The sequence below is a fragment of the Gopherus flavomarginatus genome, chromosome 1 (genome assembly GCF_025201925.1).
Source record: "Gopherus flavomarginatus isolate rGopFla2 chromosome 1, rGopFla2.mat.asm, whole genome shotgun sequence".
Lineage (NCBI taxonomy): Eukaryota > Metazoa > Chordata > Testudines > Testudinidae > Gopherus > Gopherus flavomarginatus.
The window spans coordinates 252643986-252662891 of record NC_066617.1 but is presented as its reverse complement, the minus strand read 5'-3'; the positions used below and the strand labels follow the sequence as shown (position 1 = coordinate 252662891).

General features: G+C 44.3%; 1 protein-coding gene across 5 annotated transcripts in view; it reads right to left on the bottom strand.

Moving 5' to 3' along the window:
- Positions 1 to 18906, bottom strand: part of IL1RL1 (interleukin 1 receptor like 1) — a 45335-nt gene that overhangs the window by 13456 nt on the left and 12973 nt on the right. For all 5 annotated transcript variants that reach the window (XM_050922166.1, XM_050922157.1, XM_050922149.1 and 2 more), the window contains 4 exons: positions 17620 to 17691; positions 16577 to 16709; positions 16054 to 16211; positions 665 to 808 (listed from right to left, as the gene is read on the bottom strand). In XM_050922166.1, the coding sequence (XP_050778123.1) occupies positions 665 to 808; positions 16054 to 16211; positions 16577 to 16709; positions 17620 to 17691 (507 nt within the window). The remainder of the gene's footprint in view (positions 1 to 664; positions 809 to 16053; positions 16212 to 16576; positions 16710 to 17619; positions 17692 to 18906) is intronic.

Here is an 18906-nt window from a genome sequence, read left to right as displayed (position 1 = left end):
CCCCGGGCAAGGTTTTGGGGGGACCAGAGTGTACCAGGCACTGGAATTCCTGGTTGGTGGCAGCGCTACAAGTACTAAGCTGGTAATTGAGCTTAGAGGAATTCATGCTGGTACCCCATCTTTTGGACGCGAAGGTTCAGAGTGGGGAATTATACCATGACAATCATATTTGCACTGTCCGTCTAGAGTATTAAACAAGGATTTTCTTTGGGTTGAAAGGCTTTTTTTCATAATACACTAAGAGCACTTACACAGAGCCCATGAGAACAAAGGGCTTTACACAGGGACTGCAGATGGTTAGGGAGCCTATCTAAATCTAACTGATCTCAAAGTTAGTATTTGTACATCAAAATACACTCCTCCATACTAATTTTAGGAAACAGCCTTCATATTTTATAAAGGGCCTGGTTCTCCACTGCCTTGCCAATTAGCTGGCCATTCACACTTGTGCGAAGTGAGCATGCAACACTGCGAGATCAGAATGTTACCACTTTACCTTTATGTTGCCTGGGTATAAATGACTTCACAAGGAGTAACAGAGTGGAGAATCAGGCCCAAAGTACATGGGATGCAATAAACAGTTATGCAATTAAGCCATTTCAGAGCAATTTACCTCTTCCATTTCCCTCCCAATCCCCTTATCTTTTGCATAATTCTTACTCACCATCCTGGGTTTTGTAGGGTTTAAATATCTCCTGACACAGTAGGACAATATCAGTTCGGAAAAACTTGTAAAGTATGAGCAAGAGGGCTATTATAACTAACAAAACCAGAATCCCTATTGTTGTGTAGGTGCTGTGATTATCTCCTGCCAAGGAAAGAAAAAAAAGACAGTATTAGTATTAAAGATGCTAGTAGCTGGGCCGTGTCCTCTGCCTCTCACACAGATCCTGGATAGGATGTTAAGGAGTAAAGGGATTAAAACAGGGGTAGGCAACCTATGGCACGTGTGCGGAAGGCGGCACATGAGCTGATTTCAGTGGCACTCACATTGCCTGGGTCCTAGCCACCAGTCCAGGGACTCTGCATTTTAATTTAATTTTAAATGAAGCTTCTTAAACATTTAAAAAACCTTATTTACTTTACATACAACAATAGTTTAGTTATATATTATAGATTTATTGAAAGAGACCTTCTAAAAACATTAAAATGTCTTACTGGCACATCAAACCTTAAATTAGAGTGAATAAATGAAGACTCGGCTCACCACTTCTGAAAGGTTGCTGACCCCTGGATTAAAAGAACCGCCCACAGTGAGCAGTAGCTGATGCATCCAGAAGACCCCACCTTCAGCTCCATTCCTGGAGATTATGTCAGGGACTGTGTGGTGGGAGTGTTATAGTCACTGCATTAAGGGGGCTTCTCACACTGGCCTGCCTCCCCTATGCCATTTCAGGGCTGGGTGAGGTTTATAAGCCTTTGGCCTGGTCTACACTACGCGTTCAAACTGAATTTAGCAGCGTTAAACCGATTTAACCCTGCACCTGTCCACACAACGAGGCCCTTAATATCAATATAAAGGGCTCTTTAAACCGGTTTCTGTACTCCTCCTCGACGAGAGGAGTAGCGCTGAAATCGGTATTGCCGTGTCGGATTAGGGATAGTGTGGCTGCAAATCGAGGGTATTGGCCTCCGGGCGGTATCCCACAGTGCACCATTGTGACCGCTCTGGAAAGCAATCTGAACTCGAATGCACTGGCTAGGTAGACAGGAAAAGCCCCACGAACTTTTGAATTGCATTTCCTGTTTGCCCATCGTGGAGCTCTGATCAGCATGGGTGGCCATGCAGTCCCAAATCCAAAAAGAGCTCCAGCATGGACCATATGGGAGATACTGGATCTGATCGCTGTATGGGGAGACAAATCTGTTCTATCTGAGCTCCATTACAGAAGACGAAATGCCAAAGCATTTGAAAAAAATCTCCAGGCTATGATACAGAGTCCACAGCACAGTGCTGTGTGACAAGCGTAAAGGAAAGCCAAAGAATCAAATGGACACTCATGGAGGGAGGGAGGGAGGGGGTACTGAGGATTCCAGCTATCCCACAGTCCCCGCAGTCTCCGAAAAGTATTTGCATTCTTGGCTGAGCTCCCAATGCCTGTAGGGTCAAACACATTGCCCAGGGTGGTTCAGGATATATCTCGTTAATTTACTCCCCCTCCCCCACGTGAAAGAAAAGGGGAAAAATTGTTTCTTGAGTTTTTTCAATGTCACCCTATGTCTACTGCATGCTACTGGTAGATGCGGTGCTGCGGCACTGAACAGCAGCATCCTCTCTCCTTCCCTCCCTGGTGACAGACGGTACAGTACAAAAGCCGTCCTCGTCATCATCCCGTGAGTGCTCCTGGCTGGCCTCAGGTGAGGTCGGCCTGGAGTGCCTGGATAAAAATAGGAATGACTCCCGGTTATTCCCTGCAGATGGTACAGAACGGCTGGTAACCATCCTCATCATAGCAACTGGGGGCTGAGCTCCATCAGCCCCCCTGCCCCTTCCTGTCTAAAAAAAAGATTCTGTACTGCCTGGACTATCATAGCAGCAGAATGCTGGGCTCCTCTCCCCGCCACCGTTTAATATCCTGCCTGGACTATCATAGCAGCTGGAGGCTGCCTCCCCCTCATTTTATCTCACTAAAAAGTCAGTGTTTCTTATTCCTGCATTCTTTGTTACTTCATCACACAAATGGGGATACAGAGGCATGGTAGCCCAGCAGGGTTGGGGGAGAAGGGAAGCAACGGGTGGGGTTGTTGCAGGGGCACCCCCTAGAATGGCATGCAGTTCATCATTTCTGCGGGATCTGACATGGAGCGGCTGTGCTCTCTGGTTCTCTGATACACTGGTTCTCCAGTACACTTGCCCCATATTCTAGGCAGGATTGACTCTATTTTTAGATAAAACATAAAGGAAGGAATGACCCGGGAAGTCATTCCCATTTTTGTCTTTGGGCCCCCAGCCGATCTCAGCGAGGCCAGCCAGGAGCACCCAAGATGGTACAAAACGACTGATAACCATGATCTCATCGCCAATTTACAATGACACAGCAGATGGTACAAAACGACTAGTAACCGTCTCTGCTACCTTGCAAAGGCAAATGAATGCTGCTGTGTAGCACTGCAGTACTGCCTCTGTCAGCAGCATCCAGTACACATACGGTGACAGTAACAAAAGGCAAAACGGGCTCCATGATTGCCATGCTATGGCGTCTGCCAGGGCAATCCAGGGAAAAAGGGCGCAAAATGATTGTCCGCCGTTGCTTTCACAGAGGAAGGAATGAGTGACGACATTTACCCAGAATCACCCGCAACACTGTTTTTGTACCATCATGCATTGGGATCTCAACCCAGAATTCCAATGGGCAGAGGAGACTGCGGGAACTATGGGATAGCTACGAGATAGCTACCCAGAGTGCAACGCTCCAGAAATTGACGCTAGCCTCGGTACATGGATGCACACCACCGAATTATTGTGCTTTGTGTGGTCACGTGCACTTGACTTTATACAATCTATTTTACAAAACCTGTTTATGTAAAATCGGAATAATCCTGTAGTGTAGACGTACCCTATATCTTCAAGGTATAAAGCAGCTACTATACTAAGAAGTCCTCCAACATTTGCCCTTTCCCATCAGAGGTGAGATCAGGGAGTGCAGTGATTGTAGCTGCTTTGCAGAGAGGACCTCACTGTCAGCCCCATCCCCCCAGATGACATCAGGGGACATGGGGTAGGGAGTGTGGGAGGAGGAGACAGCAGCTGTGCTAAGAGAGATCCTGCCTTAGATTAATGTATTGTTTGCTATATCTCCTCTCCATACAAGCAGAATAACAATGCTGAGTTGCATCTAGCCAGGGGTTCTCAAACTTCATTGCACCACGGCTCCTTCTGACAACAAAAATTACCACTCAACTCAGGAGGGGGATTGAAGCCTGAGCCTGCCGAAGCCTCACCATCCTGGGTGGGGAGGGGACCAACACCAAAGCCCAAGGACTTCAGCCCCAGGCAGGGGGCCTGTAACCTGAGCCCCACAGGACTGAAGCCGTTGGGTTTGGCTTCAGCCCTGGGCCACAGCAAGTCTAATGGCAGCCCTGGCGACCCCATTAAAATGGAGTAGGGTTGCCAACCCTCCAGGATTGTCCTGGCTTCTCCAGGAATTAAAGATCAATCTTTAATTAAAGATAATGTCATGTGATGAAACCTCCAGTAATTCATCCAACCAGAGTTGGCAACCCTAAAATGCAGTCACAATCCATTGTGGGGTCCCGACCCACAGTTTGAGAACCACTGATCTGTACATTAGCAGTTACTCCTGTGACACAAAATAAGGTGGAAGGAAAATTTCTCCCATGTCACAGTCTCTGTTTTGTTCACCTTTATCAGCCAATGTATGTGAAGCTGTTGAAATAGCTGAAAACATATCTATTGCTAACTTTTTGATGCCACAGCCACTTCTACAATTACATTTTATTGTGATACCTGTAAAAGAAGCTTGAGTCTTTAGAAAAGTAATTGGACTCCTTGGACCAGCTCCTCAACCTGTATAAATGGGTGCAGCTCCACAGACTTCAACTTCCTGGATTTCAGTGAAGTTACACTCATTCATGCCAATCACCCCTTAGCTGTTAAAATGTCTGACTCAAAGACAGAGTGTGAGTTAGCTAAAAACATGCAAATGAAATCTAAGAAATATTAACAACTCTGGAAACTAGAGAACGATGGTACTAGTCACTCATGGGAGGATTAATTAAAGACAATATGTACCTCCATATGAAAACTGATGAATAGATATGAGTTTTGTAAGATTAGTAAGATGTCTGCTTGGGGGTTTCCCCAAGGATCATAAAGCTAGTACAATTCTATGAATAATTTTCAAATTTCTATGGATGACTTCAACCCTTTCAAGCAAATATCTAAACTTTTTAACATGTTCAGTAAATCCATCACATGCTTGAATGATGTTATTTTTACTATCAGGTAGCCATTAAATGTTATTTGCTATGATGAAAAGAAAAGAGGTGATATTTTCTTCTTATATAAAGAGGTTCTAGTATTTCTTGATGTATCAAATGTCACACAGGCCTCCAGAAATAAATTAATGTGTTAACTAGCAGAATTGCTTACTTTGGACTTGGAGGCCTTGATTTTTGGTTCCATCCAAATCACTGGAATAAAGATGGGGAAAACATTTCTTTTTTTATTTTGATTACATTAAAGCTTCTCTTCTTACAGTGGATCAGTGAAGTAGAAGACAAATTGGATACTGAAGATAAGATACTCACCTTGCTGGCTTCCCAAATTTTGATTTTGAATTTATTTATAATACTTCTGGTGTCTGGGAAGATTTTCAGAAGCACCTAAAGTATTTAAATCAGGGGTGGGCAAACTTTTTTGGCCAAGGGCCACATCCGGGTGGGGAAATTGTATGGAGGGCCAGGGCAGGGGGTTGGGGTGCGGGAGGGAGTGCAGGGTGTGGGAGGGGGCTCAGGGCAGGGAGTTGGGGTGCATGGGGGTGCAGTGGGAGCTTAAGGCAGGGGGTTGGGGTGCAGGGTGCAGTGGGAGCTCAGAGCAGGGATTTGGGGTGCACAGGGCTGCAGCAGGGAGCTCAGGGCAGGGGGTCAGGGTGCAGGAGGGTGTGAGGTGCTGGCAGAGGGCTTAGGGCAGGGAGATGGAGGGCGGGGTGCAGAAGAGGTTCAGGTTACGGCCAGGTGCCGCTTACCTAAAGTGGCTCCAGGGTGGCAGTGGGACGCACAGGGGCCCCACACACAGGGACCCCTGGCCCCATGTCACGCCACACAGCTCACCACATCCCTGCACGGCCCCTGGGGTGGGGTGAGCACAGGACTCCATGGGCCATAGTTTGCCCACCCCGATTTAGATGCACAAGCCCCCCTTCTTTACTTTTTTTTTGGAAAATTTCCTGCCTAAAGATAACAGTTCTAATCAGAATTCAGCTATATGAATCTTTGTTCGTTGATTTCAATCACGGGTTATTTACCCCTACTTACACAAAATTTATCTTTCTAACTAAAATCACCTTTCCCTGTGTGGAACTGAAATATAGATATATATTACACATTCATAAATGTTTTAAAATACATTATTAAGGTTAGGCAATGTGAGAATTAAGATTGCCTGTGCAACCTTAATTCAGCCCTTTTGTGCCTAGGCACTATGAGACATTCTTTATTCACATGCACACATCTTATTTTTTCCACATGATCACAGCCTTGTTCTATGCACAGAGTGGGTCTGCTCAAATGATGAGCAGCTATTTTAATATTTGTATTCTCCTCACTATTCAGTGTGTGGCCCGGGGCCTTATTTATTGCACACTAGTCAAACCTGCTCTGAAGAAATTATTAGTTTACTCCTGAACTTTTCTCTGGCAATCATCATTACTGTATTTGAGTGCTTTACAAAACATTAATTCAGAGGTTGGCAACCTTTCAGAAGTGGTGTGCCAAGTCTTCATTTATTCACTCTAATTTAAGGTTTTGCAGGCCAGTAATAAATGTTAACGTTTTTAGAAGTCTCTGTCTATAAGTTTATAATATATAACTAAACTATTGTTGTACAAAAAGGGTTTTTTTAAATGTTTAAGAAGCTTCATTTAAAATTAAATTAAAATTCAGAGCCCCCCAGACCTGTGGCCAGGACCCAGGCAGCGTGAGTGCCACTGAAAATCAGCTTGTGTGCTGCCTTCAGCATATGTGCCATAGGTTGCCTACCCCTGCATTAATTCATTAATTTTTACAACACCTCTCTGAGATGAGGGAGTATTATTCCCATTTTACAGATGTGGAACTGAGGCACAGAGACATTGAGGCCAGAAGTATCCACTAATTTTGGGTGCCACTTTCAGAGTATTTAGCCTTATAAATGTTTATATGTTCAAAGCACAGCTCCCACTGATTTCATTTCCTGCTGAGAGTGCTGAAGGTAAGTACCCAGAAAACAAAGACCACACACTTAATGACTAGCTGTGAAAAGTTTGGTTCACATGACTTGCCTAATGTCACATAGGAACTTTGTGGCAGAATTAACTATGACACTCTCCTTTTTCCTCCTGCAGTCCCCTGCCTCATTCACTACACACCTTCCAACATCTGCAACAATTGAGGCAGGGGTCTCACCAACAACAGTTTCCTTTACTAGATAGAGTAGGTCCAACCTGTGCACTGAAAGAGGCAGGGGTCCTGTAGAAAAAAGCAGTATGTAATCATGTAATTAAAAGCTATGTCATAAAGTACCTGAACAAGGGGGCTGGATTAAGGGTGTGCAGGCAACCTTAATTCTGGCATTTCCTAACTTTTCGGTGCTTGACTTTGCAACCTTAATAATGTTACTTTAACAATTTTCCCGCCTCAGTTGAGGAAAAAGCTGCTCAAGACAACCTGCAGCCCTGGCAAAATTTCAGTGTGCTGCTGTCTTCCTTGTAAGCATAGGGCAACAGATTTGGGCGAGCTGCCTTTCTGTCAGGATAGAAGGGCAGCTGGGCCAAATTTCAGAGAGTGGCACTCTGGCCTGAAGCATGGGGTTGCAAGCCATTCAAATTTGGCCCATCCATGCCGCTGGCATGACAGAGGGGTGGCCAAGCTAAATCAGCCATCCTAGGCAGCTGCCCAGTTTGCCTATAGCTAGAGCAGCCCCTAAGTTCAGCTGCCTGGAACCAGCCCTGGCCCAGCCACAGAAGCCTACAGCTTCGATTGAAGGGAAAGTTCTGCTCAGCCCAATGCTCAAGTATGCCCAGCATGGACTGAATCCATGAGGAATTTAGCTGGAAAGCTCTAGCAAGTCTCTACTGAGCATGTGCAAACTGCAATTTTTTCTGAGGTTTATAACTTGGTCCAGTTTGGGAAGATTGTCACAGGAACAGCAAAAGGCACATCATCCCTGACACAAAGTCCACCGTACACCAAATTTCAGTTTCTTGCTCCAAAGCAGGGGGCATTAGAATTTCTAAAATATAAGGTCACCAAAATTTTCAGCATGGTCAAAACAATGTATTTTATCCTAACCTCATTTTCTGAAGTGGGAAAATCATTTGGGCTGAAATTCCCCCTCACCCCACAAATCAGCCAGAGGGAGAAACCTGGCATGAAATTTCAGCTTAAAGAATGACAGTTATAAGCCAGTGAAATGGAAACCATTGAGCTCCATTAATAATAGGCAGTGCTACCAGACTCATCTTTAACACATCTAACTACTAAACTATTTACTCTTAGATCTTTCCCCCCCACATTGATATCCTCGGGCTTTTTAGGAGTTTTCACATTTAAATATCAAATAATTTGCTTTTCTTAATTGTCATAGAACATTACTGTATTTATCTGTATATTACCATAGTATGTGTAATAGTACCATTACTTAGAGAGGGAGTATTGCAAATACCTCAATACATTTAAGCATTGTGAGTGGTATGTGTCAAGATTTTAAAGGCATGCATTTTTTTTTGTTATTTTAAACCTTAGAATGTTAACCCTCTTTCATGAAAATTAAGTTCAGTCACAAATAAAAAACCCAAGCACAATTATTTGTTTAAATTCTATAAACAAAAAGTATTTTCTTGCTTTCTCTTTCATGAGCCTAAGCCCTTGTGTTACATTTTAAGCTATAGCCAAGGCAAATTTAAGTAAAACCTCTTAGCCTTCTCCAAGGACATTGGGCCATAACTTAGGATCAAAGTCTTTCCTATCTTAGTTAGGCAACATTCTGACTGCACTGAAAAAGGAGTACTAGCTCAGTAAAGATTGAAGATTTGGCCTTTGGTATACAAGTTTCCAGCACAGATATATTTCTGCCAAAATAATAATAATAGAACAGACAGAAATTGTTAAACCACTTTCTAGTTCCAAATATTTTAAAATAGTTTCCAGTGCGATTTATGACCCACCATTTTTTCTATGACTAACATTCACTGGCTAATTTATAACACTGTCAAGTTTTGTTTGTACTTAAATCTGATATCATCTTCATGCAGCAAATTGATCATGTTATATCTAGCCAGTACTAAGTACCTGATTCTTCAAGAAACTTGGCACAGCAGAGTGCCACAGCAGTCAATGGGGCTTCATGTGGGCATGGGATCCATCCACCTAGTGCTCTTTGGAGGACTGAGGCTTAGGGATTTGCTTTCACCCCACCAGACTAATGTACATTTTAAAAAATGATGGAAGAAACGCTGTCATTTCCCAAGGCACATTTACATTTATAGTGTGTTTTGGGGGAGCAAATCTAGCCCCCTGCTTCATGTAGCAGAACTGGATGTACCTCATCTGCATGTTATGGAGTCCTGGCTCTATGGCAGTGCATGGGGGTGGTAGGTAGGAGAAAAATATAGGTAGGCTTTCCCATCCTACTTGCCACCCAGGGATTTATAGGGATCATGAGAATAAATATCTGGCACAGACTGATACAGCGATTAGGCTGATGTAGCCTTCCTGGAGCAGCTCCACAGCCTGGGGCAGATTTGGTAGGCCGCTGGATCTGGATTTGGCTCTGAATTAATTAGCTAAAAGTAAACATTTGAAATGGAAGAGCTTGTTTTATTCCTATTTACAGTTTCGTGGTTTCTCCAGAAGAACATGCGCCAGAGAGAGACAATGTACTATGGGGCCATTTAGAGCAAGAAGGCAACCTAAAAGCATGAGCCCCTGAGAAAAAACATTCAAAAGCCAGAAAAATAAAGGGGCTGAAAGTATGCCATCCTTTGTCCCTATAGGGCTGGGATTTAGAGAAATCTGATATGGTTTCTACACTCTTGATTTTGTTTTTAGGATTCCTACTGGGTACAAGGGACATGAAACAATCAGACATCCAATGGCAACAATCCTTCTCATTAATAACAATACATAAAGGTATCATATAAACAATATTATGTAAGTATATAAAGACTGTTCTGCCCTGAGATCTAAAAAATAGCTAATACAAAAATTGGGCCCTAGCATCCCAGTTCAGCAAATACAGGAGCTTATAAGGAGCTATTGACATCGGTATTTGTGCTGGATATACAAGAACTGTTAAAAAGGTCATAAACTTCCTGTGGTTATGAAGTTTATACGCATTAGACAGAAATCTCCACATTGGGCTTCCTGGAACTATGGGTTCAATTCTCAACAGGGCTGATTCAGCCCCTTGTTCTTCTGGGAGAGATAAACTGAGTTCCGTGCAATTTCTGGGCAGGGTACTTGTGAAGACCTTGTACAAGACGATGTAGATGTTTCTGGTTATGGAATTATTACTTTACTTCATCCTGCTAAAATCAGCACATTAATAGGTTTTTGTTGGTGGTGGGCTTTTTTAAGTAACAGCTAAAAACTGTGGGAACATGGCATTGCTGGCTCTTTACAAAACAACACTAGGAGACAGGAGGTGATAAGAAGACAGAACAGGGGACTGGAGAGGGACAGAATGATGGAAACCAACCGGACAATATTTTATAACAGCTTTTGCCTCTAACTTAGAAAGAGATCCAAGAAGCAAACTTTGGATCCATGTCTGCATTTCACTTCCAAATCTATCTTCCAGAGATAAACCTGAGTGCCAGATTCAGTCCTGAACTTCCCAAGAATTTGAGAAAAAATGAATCTGGTGTTCTGGAAGTAGGCCTGCCCCCACTCAGCATGATTTTGGTGTCTACAGAGGTAATTATTTTCTATAGCAGAAAGTGCACAGAGGAAAAGATTTTTTTTCCACATTATGGACCTATCTGTGATGAGGATGAGAAGACACCAGATCAAGATGAAGGGAGAAATGGAAGATATCACTGAGGGCTGTCTATGATGGTAGAGCCAGAAATGTCTGGGGTGGAACATCTCTGAATGGGCATGAGGGACAGAGAGATGCAAGAGGCAACCAGTCCATGAAGAGACAGGGCAGAATTAAGAGGCATTCAGCCACCCAGTCACTGAACAGGAAGATATACTGAGATTGGCCTAACTGTGGAAGAGGAGCAGGAAAGGGGGATTAAGACATGTGAGGAATGACCTGCCATTGTGGTGCTCAGAGATCAACAATCCATAAACCGATATATAGACCAGATAAAACATCTTTGTGAATTGATCTCAGAAGATACCAGAGATGGCTTGTCTGGGAATGAGGAGAACATAAGAAGGGCCACACTGGGTCAGATCAATGGTCTAGCCCAGTATCCTGTCTTCCGACAGTGGCCAATGCCAGGTGCCTTAAAGGGAATGAACAGAACCTTGCAATCACCAAGTGAGCCAACCCCTGTCATTCACTCCCAGCTTCTGACAGTCAGATACTACCAGAGGGAATCCTGAGGATGTGGTGATCGCCCTCTATGGGTCAAAGGAGAGAGCATCTAGAGGCAGTGGAGAAGCCTGTTGTTCCTATGAAAAGGGGTCAGGAGACATCAGGATCATCTTTTCCATGACCTGGGCTTGAGAGAGGAGGAATCAGAAGATATCAGGGACAAACTATGAATGTGGAGTATGGGATGAGACTTGGTGTTTATATTAGGAATTTTTGGGCCTGTTGATTGCATGAGAAAGGAGTCTTGTGTTTGTGGGGGAAAAGGAAGTAGGAGAGAGTGGGATGGAGGACGGGAGCAATAGCCACATGGGATAAAGAATAGTGTGTATTGGGTGGATTAGAGATGGTGATGGAAGGGGAAGGCTAGCTTGGGAGGAAGAGTCACTCAGAGGAATAGTAGTGGTGGAAGATACAGTGTACGCTGGAAGAGCCATACCACATAAGTAGAGGCAGATGGTAGTGAAGGCGGGGAAAGGGTGGGTAGAGGGGTAGGAGGCAGAGAAGTGGTTGAAGAGACTCTAGAGATTCCCAGGGGCTCCTCATTAAAATTCTGGTACTAAAGTGGAAGGACAGTATGGGCAATTTCCCTGCCAATGAAAGAGTTCACCCCCTTCTGGATACTTCCAAATCATCCCAGATAGAGCTAACTGTATGGTTTTATGTATATAGTGTTGTTGTAGCTGCGTTGGTCCAAGGATATTAGAGACAAGGTGGGTGGGGTAATATGTTTTGCTGGACCAACTTCTGTGTAAGTTCAAAAGATTATCTCTCGCACCAATAGAAGTTGATCACCTTGTCTCTCTTACATGATTTTATGATATTTGTAATACTATTATGTATAGCACCAGCAGTATGCAAGGATCTTTGGTGACATAAGAGGTGTCTGAAAAGCTGATTTATTGTTTTTGGAAGGCACTGGGTTGCACCATGCCCCTGTCATTAAACAAACCAAAAAAGAAAAATCTTTGGGACAGACACCCCAGGCCCTCCTACAGATCTTCACATACACTTCAAATCTACATACATTGTGTATATTCCAAGGGAAGGAAATGCAAATATTTTCACTGAAATAAACTTAATCTAAGCATGTTTGCCAAGAGGTGTCACTTCCTTCTTCAGCAGTGATAATGAGAAAGCACTTCTGTTTTATCTTGGGGTCGGGGGAGCGGCTGGAAGAATAGATTTCCCAGTCCCTCCCCACTCCTGTTTGTGAGCACAACCCTCACACCTTTGTCACCCTTCCACCTACTAATACAAATTAAGGGGGACATTGTATTTAAGGATAGTCTTGTAGTTAAGGCAATTGACTGGGACTCAGGAGATCTGGCCTCAGTTCCAGTTCTGCCACAGATTTCCTGTGTGACTTTGTGCAAGTCACTTAATCCCTTTCTACCTCAGTTCTCTTTTTGTAAAATAGCACTTCTTTCCATCTTGACTGTAAGTTCTCTGAGGCAGGGACTGTCTCTATGTGTTTGTACAGTGCCTAGCACAACGAAGCTCTAATCCTCCACAGAGTCTCTCCACACTCCTGTGATATAAATAATAATTGTGAAAATGTTGGAGGCACATCACTGGCAGAAGGGGACTGCACGGATGGGTGGGAAGAGCCACTAACAATGGCGTAGCAGAGGGCACTGAGAGGCCTGCACAGGGTTCTCAACAGTGGAAGAAAATGATGGAGGAGGATGATATTGAATTTGTTTAAAAGTCTGCTTGTTTCAGGAAAAAACAACAAAGGAGACATTTTGCATGACTTTTATTGCAAGGTTATAATTCATCCGGTACAAAAAATCCCTACTGTATCAATGATTAAATTTAAATGCCAGCTACTGTCATTTCATCATAAATATTGTTGAGCCATGCTAGGAAGGAGAGAAGGCAGCTACAGCAGGGGATACCTGGAGGTGGTACCAGCAGTCAGGAATGACAGAAGTAGGGATCTTGGCTATAGCAGCAATAGACAGAGGGGGACAGACATCACACTCACTGGCAGCAGCAAAGTGGGCACACTCAAGAGCCTTTCATGATCTATTATTGATGACCTATGGATAAAAACAAAATAGGATTTGTCTACAGCAAGGACCAGATACTTAATGATTACATTGCCCAGAATTCAGAGAGACAAAAATTGTTCTTTCACTGAAAATCACATACACAGATAGTCATTGTTTCCTTCATCCAGCTATATATGAACCACAACAAGAGACATATATTACCATACCTAGGGTTAGCAACATTACTGCAGTGGCTGCCCCACTGGCTTTACTTTCCTTTGATTAAAGGTGCACACCCACAAGAGGTCAATTCAGTCCATAGCTTAACTAAACTCACACACAGCAGCATCTCCGAGTAACACTTCCTACCATCTCTGATGGATGATGGCCTTGCCTCAGTTATACAGGGCTTCACCACTGTATGTCTTGGACTACCACAGTGCAATATTTCTGAGCATGAAGCCATCAGCCCTTTGGAAACACCAGTGACACTGAAGTACATCTCCTCAGCAACACGGGATACTGTGATCATATCAAACCTGTTATTTATGCTGCTTCCCATAGATGATCAAGTCAAGGCCAAGGTCCGATCTCCAAGGCACTCAATGACCTGCACTTAGCATATCTATGGGTGTGTCTACACTGCACTCTTCTTCTGGTGGGGTGTAGTGTACATACAGGAGCATTGTAGATGGTGAGGCACAGCTTAGGTGAGTAAAGACAGACCTGAAGGGTGTGGATACGTACCTGAATGCATACTCTGCACAGCTCTCTACTTGTTCAAACCATACCTCCCCAGCTACACTGCTACTTTTAGCTGTGTAGTGCCCACTACCTCCCCACTTCTGGAGCCCGGCCTTCTCCAACCCAGGAAAATACTGCAGCAGTGGGTATGGGGTCCAGCACTGGGGAAAGGCTCCAGCAGTTCCATGCCACATGGAAAGACTACAGGCAGCAGGGAAAGTCTCTGACAGTGCCCTGCTGCCGGAGCCTTTGCCCCACCACAGAGAAATACTCTGGCAGTGGGGAAAGGCTCTGGTGGGGGAAGGTGCCTCACCACAGTGAAAAGCTTTTGTAGTGCCGAGCTGCTAAAGGCTTTTCCCACTGCCTCCCCTGTACCAGAGCCTTTCGCTGACGTATGTAGCTACACACCAGAGTGTGGACATGGTGTGCTTTTCAGTGCGATGTGTAGCTATGCATACTCTACATATCACCACCAGTGATGTGTAATGTAGATGTAGCCTAAAAGACCACCCAAAGCTCTGGAATGGAAACCATAATTAAAAGCTTTGCTTTTCAGGCACAATGGAACTTTCTATTATAAAAGTCAAGCTCACCTGTTCTGGACACAGAACTTTCTTGGGGGCCGGTCTGAGACTGGAACAAACTCCCCCAGGAGCTAAGGACCATCCCAAACCACACTACCTTCTGCTCCAAGTGCATGGTGCACTTCTTCAATCTGCCTTCTTCTCTCACATACACATTTAGTAGCATGTACATGAAAAAAACAACCACCCACAAAGTAGCCCCCTACCAAACCAAACCAAACCACTGCACACACAATTCTCCCTTGGGGATAGAATGCAAGTCACATTGCTTAATTCACTTCTGGAAGGTGTGCAGATACTAGGGTGATGAAGGTGACATAAGAACCTGACTACAATAGAAGAGAGGGAAAGGGCAGTCCCTTGGCTCTGCAAGAACCAGCAGCTCAACCTTCAACTTTTTTTTAAAGATCTTAAAGATTTTGCATTTCCTGACTTTGTCTTGCTCTAGCAGCAATAGTTTCTTTTCAAAAAGCGATAAAAAGAGTATTTGAACATTACTGATAACAGAAACAGAGACTAGTATCAGAGCTATTCCACACACTGATCTGTGACTCAGATCTTGATCCTGGAGTCCTTCTGTGGTGCACAGCAGGCTGCACAGAGCTGTTGAGCTCAGCACATGGGCAAGTGGTTGCTTTTCATAGATTCAAGGAGGGTTAATCTTGCCACAAGGAAAGAGTGATTTGGCAGCAACATCCTCATGAATGCAAAATTGGATCCCCTGCATGTCATTTTGAATCTCTCATTTACACTATACATGCAACACTCCACACTTACACTGAGCAGAATCCTATCCCTCAAAGCAGTGGTTCTCAGCCAGAGGTCCGGGGCCCTCTGGTGGGCCACAAGCAGGTTTCAGGGGGTCCACCAAGCAAGGACAGTGTTAGACTTGCTAGGGTCCAGGGCAGAAAGCCAAAACCCCACTGTGTGGGGCTGAAGTCTGGGGCCCTGAGCCCCACCACCAGGTACTGAAGCAAATCTGAGCAAAGTAGCTTTGTGGGAGGCCCTGTGGCATGGGGCCCCAGGCAGTTGCCCTACTTGCTACCCCCAAATGCCGGCCCCAGCTTTTATATGCAGAAAACCAGCTATTGTGACAAGGGGGCCCTGAGAGTTTTTAGAGCATGTTTGGAGGGGTGGGGGGGTTAGAAGGAAAAAGATTGAGAACCTCTGCCTCCCAGAGCACTAGACTCTGAGGGTGAAATCCTGACCCTGGGAACGTCAACGGGAATTTTGCCAGGATTTTATCCTAAAGCTTCAAGACCAGATCTCCACAAATCCACCAACAAAACTCTCCATATTATATTGTGTGTATATATAGTTGTATAGTATATATATGTTGTATAGTTTGACAATGTGGGGTGGCAGTGGGAGGGATGGTACTTTTTTATTTTACTTTTGCCAGCTGAAACAAACAACCACATGTTTCTGATTCTTCAAACTGTATGAAAATTGAAAGGTACCTTACCCTTACAAGGCACTTTGAGCTGTAATGTCACTGTGAGCACTACATATTCTATTTCATTTAGTGCTACACATGTGAAATTCGACAGAAGATCCTCTTCCATTACTTCCTCAATAGTTAAAATGGACTCTCCATAATATTCCCGATCACGTCTCATAAAACTAGTAGAGAAAGTTGTTACTGTTAGTTGTTAAAGGATAGGCACAGCCAGGGCCAGCTCTAGCAATTTTGCTGCCCCAAGCACGGCGGCACACCGAGGGGAGTGCTCTGCCGCTCGCCGGTCCAACGGCTCCTGTGGACCTCCCGCAGGTGTTTCTGTCGCAGCTGGGTCCCGCGGCTTTGGTGGAACTGCCGCAGGCATGTCTTCAGCAGGTCCACTGGAGCCGCCTGCCGCCCTCCCAGCAACCAGCAGAGCGCCCCCTGCGGCGTGCCACCCCAAGCATGCGCTTGGTGCGCTGTGGCCTGGAGCCGGCCCTGGGCACAGCTTGCAAAATATGAAAATTATTTCACATGATTCTGTGCTTACAATTGACGGTCTTCACGAAACCTTGAAGTATTGAGACATTCAACTTTGATTTCATTAACCTCCCATGTAACATCGGCTATATTTTGCTTTCCAATCCCCAGAAGGGCTCTACAGCTAATGTTCACAGGAGAACCTAAACAAAAGTCAGTGGGATTTTGTAAATAATCCTTGACACAAGCAAAATTCCAAAATAAGTGTTGTACTGACTTGCACCAAAATAATAGAAGATGTGAATTAAAACTGATTTAATTTTTATATAATTAATTTTATATAATTAATTATATCTGTGCAAGTTTGTGTTGACAAAGTCTAAAATAAGGTTAACAAAACTTATACTTCATGGTATAAACTGGTAATGTGCAAGGGAGAGAGAGGAATTCTAACATTCCTGCAAATAGGAAATGATAGATTCATTATAGCAAAGAGTTTAGAATATTTTATTTCTTTACGTAAATTAAGTACTTGCAAAAGGTCTATCTGATGTCCTGGAAAGGTGGATGGATCCCACCTAGAACTAAAGGTCCATCCCCTTAATCAAGGGAGCAGCCACAGGAACTGGGATCAACTAAATCCAGGGGACAAATAATAAATGGTGGGAGCAGGAATAGGAGTGTAGATCATAGGTTTAAAACAAGGGAACCAAATGGGAACACTGAGCAGAGAACCCAGACAGAACCCATTGCTCTGCAGAAAAGGTGCTAAACTGACAACCTGAGAGAATGAAATCCTTTAGCACAGAAGGCAATGCAATCTATCCTCACCCTCTGCCCAATGCAGGCAAACTATGATTAGGAAGCAATATGTCTAGTAGTGAGAAGAGAGCTCAATTTACATGATCTTTCCTTGGCTTCTTTCCTGAGAATGGCCCTGAGAGTGTTAATTAATGCCCAAATAACCCACTAAATGGAAATAACTTTCTGTCACTATGGAAGTCTAGTAACCTCAAGGTAAAGAATTCTATCACTAATTCTGTTATCAATCCCGAGTTAGGCAACCCACTGCGGAATGTAATTTAAAAATTAAGATAAGAAGTCAATACATACCTAACTCCACTTGTATTACAGTATTGTCTGTTGGATATTGAATTTGGGGAGATATAGGTGAAGAAACTTCTTCTGAAATTAAGGCAAAAGGAAAGCACGTATTAGACAGGCTTAGCACATTCTCATTATAGTTTGCCATGCTAATCTTTTAGCACTGCAGAGGCAGAAATGCAAGCTAACACCAGAACACCAGTGGTCCATGTATTTACTAGAATTATGTGACTATGCTCCCATGACAACATACTTTGGAAAATTTGCATATTTGTATTACATGCAAAGGTTGTTCATTAATTTTTGTTTCATTTTTACATCAATATTCATAAATAAGAGGAAAGAAGAAAGAGTATCTTTCAAAAGAATGTTGCTTTAGCTACCTGGTGAAGAAGAAAAATTATCATAGTTATGCGTCATCATGTTTTCTCACTGTTTACATCTTTAAAATCTTTTTTCAAGACAGGATGGGAAATTCCCTCAGGCAGTTGAGCAAAGGACTATCACCCATCACTTCAGCTTGGTAGATTCCTTTTCCTTGACCTCTCAGCAGTGATGGCACTTTTCCTTTGGGGTAGGTGGTAATTCAGATCTCCAGTAATAATGCTACTGACATATTTACAGGCCCACATTTTCCAGTGTGCAGGCACAACCTGTGCACTGCTGCATACCCCTGACTCGAGCTTTTACAGAGTCAGAGTTTAAGGCCAAAGATCATCTAGTCTGACCTCCTGTATACCACAGGCCAACAACACCACCCAGCCACCCCTACACCAAGCCCAATAACCAGAATTAGATCAGCACATTAAGCCCTCAAGCAATGGTGTAGATACAATGATGCATGTGGTGCAGCCATGCTAGGGCCCTTAAGGTTATGGGAGCCCAACCAGCAGAGGCTGCTATACCTTAGGCACCATTGTAGTTATGCCACTGTCTACACCAGGGATCGGCAACCTTTGGCAGGCAGCTCACCAGGGTAAGCCCCTGGCAGTCCGGGCTGGTTTGTTTACCTGCCACATCTGCAGGTTCAGCCAATTATGGCTCACACTGGCCGCGGTTCGCTGTTCCAGGCCAATGGGGGAGGCGGGAAGCTGCGGCCAGCACATCCCTCGTTCCGCGCTGCTTCCCACAGCCCCCATTGGCCTGGAGTGGCGAACTGTGGCCAGTGGGAGCCGCGATCAGCTGAACCTGTGGATGCGGAAGGTAAACAAACCGGCCCGGCCTGCCAGGAGGCTTACCCTGGCGAGCCACATGCCAAAGGTTGTCGATCCCTGGTCTACACATAGGCAGACTAGG